Genomic DNA, 5480 nt, shown 5'->3' on the forward strand with positions numbered 1-5480 from the left:
TTTCCTTCTCACTTACCTTACTTAACATGATTCAAATTCCATCCAAGATGAAGTGAATAAGGTGACTTCATTCTTAATAGTCGAGTAGTTTATTGTGTATATATACCAAAATTTTCTTAGCTATTCATTTGTTGTTGTCCCCCCTTGCTTTATTTTTTAAAACTTTATTTAAAAAAATTTTATCTTGGGGGTCGGGCGGTGGCGCAGTGGGTTAAGCGCATGTGGCGCAAAGCGCAGGGACCGGCGTAAGGATCCCGGTTCGAGCCCCCGGCTCCCCACCTGCAGGGGAGTCGCTTCACAGGCGGTGAAGCAGGTCTGCAGGTGTCTATCTTTCTCTCCCCTTCTCTGTCTTCCCCTCCTCTCTCCATTTCTCTCTGTCCTATCCAACAACGAATTGCGTCAACAAGGGCAATAATAACCACAACGAAGCTTCAACAAGGGCAACAAAAGGGGGGGAAAATGGCCTCCAGGAGCGGTGGATTCATGGTGCAGGCACCCAGCCCAGCAATAACCCTGGAGGAGGGAAAAGAAAATTTATCTTTTATTTACTGATAGAAGCAGCCAGAAATTGAGAGGAAGGGGGAGGTAGAGGGGAAGAGAGACAGAGAGACACTTAACAGCATTGCTTCACTACTCGTGAAGCTTCCCTCCTACAAGAGGGGACCAGGGGCTTGAACCCGGGTCCTTGGGCAATGTAATGTGAGGGCTTAACCAAGTGTGCCACCACCTGGCCCTACTTTATTCTTTAAGATTGGGTTTTCTAATTGTGTTTGTTTTGCAGAAGTATTTCAATATCCACACTATAAACTACTTTGATTTTGAATACTTCTACATCAGTTGCACATCTAAATGTGCATGTACTTATACATAAGAAGCCATCACTTCAACTATTATATTTTTCTCAAAGAAATGCCTTGAGAGGCCGGGTGGTAATACACCTGGTTGAGCTCATATGTACAAAGACCTAGGTTCAACCCTTGGTCCACACCTGCAGGGGGAAACTTCATGAGCAGTGAAGCAGTGCTACATGTGTCTGTCTCTCACCCTCTCTCTCTTCCCCTCCTCTCTCAATTTCTCTCTGTCCTACTGAATAAAATAAAGCCACAATCAAATTGAATATTCACAATCAAACCAGGTAATTAAAATCTAAGTATATGATTTTGTTTTTCATTTTCCACTTGATTAGGGCATAAAGCATATAGAACAATTTTAACTATGACTCTCTAATGAAAGGATGAAATCTAGTCCATGTGAATTTACATATCCTGAAGTGATTTGCATGTGTGAAAATATTGTGGAGTTTTCCTATATCACACCACTGAAGACCATATAAGAAAGCAGATTGTCAGGAGTCAGGTGGTACCACAGTGCAGTGGGTTAAGCGCAGGTGGTGTAAAGTGCAAAGACCAGTATAAGGCGGTTGGAGCCCCCCGGCTTCCAACCTGCAGGGGAGTCGCTTCGCAAGTGGTGAAGCAGGTCTCCAGGTGTCTATCTTTCTCTCCCCCTCTCTGTCTTCCCTTCCTCTCTCCATTTCTCTTTGTCCTATCCAACAGCAATGACATCAATAACAACAATGATAACTACAACAATAAAAACCAACAAGGACAACAAAAGGGAAAATAAATAAATATAAAAAAGATAAAAAGAAATCAGATTTTTACAGAGATAAGTTTAACTTTTCTGTTGATGTGTGGTGGGGTAACATTTAGAAAATTCTACGAAAATTGAGAAATTCAATAAGTTACATATCACAAAAAGTAAAAACACATATCTGACGTTGTAATTTTGGGATAGGTAGGTATAAACAACAATGCTCTCCATCCTTTATAGCTAACATATGAATGTTGTTCATACTAACAGAAGGGGCACTCAAGAGTGAAGAATGTATTATGGAGTACCTAAGACAATAGTAACTCATAGACATGAGAAGAATATTCTGCTTCCTACATTCTGAGCCCACATAGAGGAGTTGGTACATGCAACAGTGTAATGATGTGTATGGTACTTCAAAGAGTAGTGCAAATGCATCAAAACTTTGTTCCTTCACTCCATATTCTAAATCTTCAGGTGTGGTGTTGCTTGACAAAACCCGGACAATATTGGGTAAAATAACTGACTTTGAATGGTAGACTTTAAAATATGTAACTGAGTGTTTGATAGTGATAACTGAGACAATGTACCAGATTTCTTTCCAGGAGGTTAGGTTATACTTATTTATAAAGGAACATCTAAGTATTTGTGTGAGGATAATTCAATGTTGAGTTCACAAGTTCTGCATTCATGCCTTTGCAACACAATAGTGATTTAAAACCTTAAAAATGGATCTCACTTATCATTTACTTCAGAATGGCAAAAGTTTTTGTAGTGTGGTGTTTAATATGTTTACCTCACAGAACAGCAAAACACACATGCATTTTATCAGTCATCGTGTTCTTCCTTGTGACCAATTCATGTAACAGTACAAAAGCACTTTGCAACCAGCAAAGCATTCATAGGCTTTATGTCTTATAGGGAACTAGACAAGGTAAATAGAGATTCAAAGAGATAGAAAAAAAGACAGACTACACCATGAAAACAAACAGTGGCAAGTTAAGCCATTGTTTACCTATTTTCCTTGCCACAGCATTCCTTAGAATGATAATAAAATGCATGGGAAAATGCTGTTTGCCAATAAAATGCTCTTTTTGTTTGTCAAGATAGTAACCTTTCTGCTTTTACTGGGCAGTCATAATTATTTCTCAAAAAAAGTGTACCCAAGTAAGTGGCTAATAAAAATCAATACTGAGACATCTGAGTGCATTCAGCTTCCATCATATGAAAGCCAGGTTTATTGCGATTGCTTTTGGAACCCTGAGGACTTCTTTTGGTGTTCTTTGTCTCTCTTGATGGCTCTGCTTGTTCCTACTTCTGTGGCTGATCTTTTGGAACACAGCATGCTTGTGCGGTATCAGAGTTGAGGTTCAGTTGGTTCAGACCCTGTACCAGAACATTCCAAGAGGATGAATCCTTCTCTTTTGAGTTCCCAGAAACATTTTCCCTTTGTTCCTTTTGTAGCTGACAGTAATGACATTTACACTTATACATATTGTACAAGGAAAAGGTTTTTCCTTCCCTTTCAAGTCGATAAGGTGCCAAGTGATTGATGGTCTCCAGTCTTACATTCTCCATGAAAGGCTTTTTCTTTTGAGGTAATGCTGCTCTTTCCCAATGCTTCCCTTCTTGTTGGGTCTTGCCATCTCTGTATTGTTGTTGGAGCAGTTCCTCTGGTAGAGGGGTAACATTGTTACTACTAGGATTTGCCTTGAAGTTGGTGAATTCCACGTCTTGCAAGTTGGAGAAGGGTGTTTTGGAGGTGGATCCAGCTTTCTGAGATGCTTTTTTATATGGAAACATTGTTGAATCAGAATTCAAAATTAGGGTAACTCAACCTGCTAGATTCATTGATGTGTGAAGTATCAGCTTGAAGTTACCCTTAGTCTAGACTGGAAATTGATTATGTGTTGTTCTCAGATTGCTTGAAAGTAGATGTAGTAAGGAAAGTTCTGTAGCACAAAATCTACCAAATTTCAAAATAAATGGTGGAGGAAAAAGAAAAAACATAAAGGGTCACAATGACAGTTTTTTTTTTTTTTTTTAAAGTCTACTTTATGGCCCGACAATCCATCTCCTGGGTATTTACCCAGGGAAAACAAAACATCTGTTTGAAAAGACCTATGCACACCAATGTTCATAGCAGCACAGTTTTTAATAGCCCAAATTATAGGCAATACAGATGCATGCTTAATAACAGATGAATGGCTAAGAAAGCTATGGTATACATACACAATGGGATACTGAGAAGACATTAAAAAAATAAGGTCACCTCCTTTGTAATATCTTTGTCAGAATTTGAAGGCATTCTCTTGAGTGAGAAAGGCCAATGCTAAATGATTTCCCACCTTCTTCACTTCATAAAGATCTTTGGTCCATACTACCAGAGAGATAAAGAATAAGGAAGCTTCCAGTGGAGGGGATGGAGTATGGAATTCTGGTGGCAGGAATTGTATGGAATTGTAACCCTCTTATCCCACAGTCTTGTCTATCATTATTCAATCACTAATAATTATAATAAAAAAGTCAACACAGTGTTAAAGCTGTGGGGGCCAGGTCATGAGCATGATGATATAGGCATATCATCTAGGTGAGCTATTTTACCTGCCCAGGATGTACACATTGTCTTGTGTTATGGCTATGGTGACTTATAATTACCGTATATGGGTGTGAAGATATACCCCTGAAATCTTATAAATTTGCCAAACTGTTAAATCTCTAATAAAAAGGAGAAAAAGGGGGAGTCAGATGGTAGTGCAGTGGTTAAGTGCAGGTGGCACAAAGCACAAGGGCCGGCGTAAGGATCCCGGTTCGAGCCCCCAGCTCCCCACTTGCAGGGGAGTTGCTTCAAAGGCTGTGAAGCAGGTCTGCAGATGTCTGTCTTTCTCTCCCCCCTCTCTCCATTTCTCTCTGTCCTATCCAACAATGACATCAATAACTACAACAATGAAACAACAAGAGCAACAAAAGGGAATGAATAAATATTAAAAAAAATTATTAAAGAAAAAAAAGGAGAAAAGGGGATGGTGAAATAGCTCAATTGGATAGTGAGCTGCTTTGTCCTATGCATTCCCTAGTTCCCTAAGTTTGACCCTTGCCCCAACTGCATTGAAATATATATTCAGGGAGTCTGGCGGTAGCGCAGCGGGTTAAGCGCACGTGGCGCAAAGCGCAAGCACCCACAGAAGGATCCCGGTTTGAGCCCCCGGCTCCCCATCTGCAGGGGAGTCGCTTCACAGGCGGTGAAGCAGGTCTGCAGGTATCTATCATTCTCTCTCCCTCTGTCTTCCCCTCCTCTCTCCATTTCTCTCTGTCCTATCCAGCAACGACGACATCAATAACAACAACAATAATAACTACAACAATAAAAAGACAACAAGGGCAACAAAAGGGAAAATAAATAAATAAATAATTAAAAAAGAAATATATATTCAACATATGTAATTATATTTTATATACATTTAATTATATCATACATTTAATTGATATATATCCCACCACCGGAGTTGCATACCCCATCCCTTCCATTGGAAGCTTCCATACTCTTTATCCCTCTGGGAGTATGGACCAAAGATCTTTATGAGGTAAAGAAGGTGGGAAATCATTTAGTATTGGCCTTTCTCTTTCTGGCTTGTCTCACTCAAGAAGATGCCTTCAAGTTCTGACAAAGATATTGCAAAGGAGGTGACTTTATTTTTTTAATGGCTTCTCAGTATTCCATTGTACCATAGCTTTCTTAGCCATTCATCTGTCATTAAGCATTTGTGTTGCTTACAAGTTTAGGTTATTAAAAACTGTGTTACTGGGAGTCTGGTGGTAGCGCAGCAAGTTAAGCGCACGTGGCGCAAAGCGCAGGGATCTGCGTAAGGATCCGGATTCGAGCCCCGGCT

At 40.0% G+C, this 5480-nt stretch overlaps 1 protein-coding gene across 1 annotated transcript; it reads right to left on the bottom strand.

The window, feature by feature from the left end:
* Positions 1–2901: 2901 nt before the first annotated feature.
* On the bottom strand, positions 2902–3393 carry LOC103127918 (protein FAM156A/FAM156B-like). Its single transcript, XM_007538802.1, has one exon. The coding sequence runs from the start codon at positions 3391–3393 to the stop codon at positions 2902–2904; it is 492 nt and encodes a 163-aa protein (XP_007538864.1).
* Between the last annotated feature and the right edge of the window lie 2087 nt (positions 3394–5480).

The sequence above is a fragment of the Erinaceus europaeus genome, chromosome X (assembly GCF_950295315.1).
Source record: "Erinaceus europaeus chromosome X, mEriEur2.1, whole genome shotgun sequence".
In the NCBI taxonomy this organism is placed as follows: domain Eukaryota; kingdom Metazoa; phylum Chordata; class Mammalia; order Eulipotyphla; family Erinaceidae; genus Erinaceus; species Erinaceus europaeus.

Coding starts and splice junctions, on each gene's coding strand:
- LOC103127918 (XM_007538802.1), bottom strand. CDS start 3,393: ATGTTTCCATATAAAAAAGCATCTCAGAAAGCTGGATCCACCTCCAAA.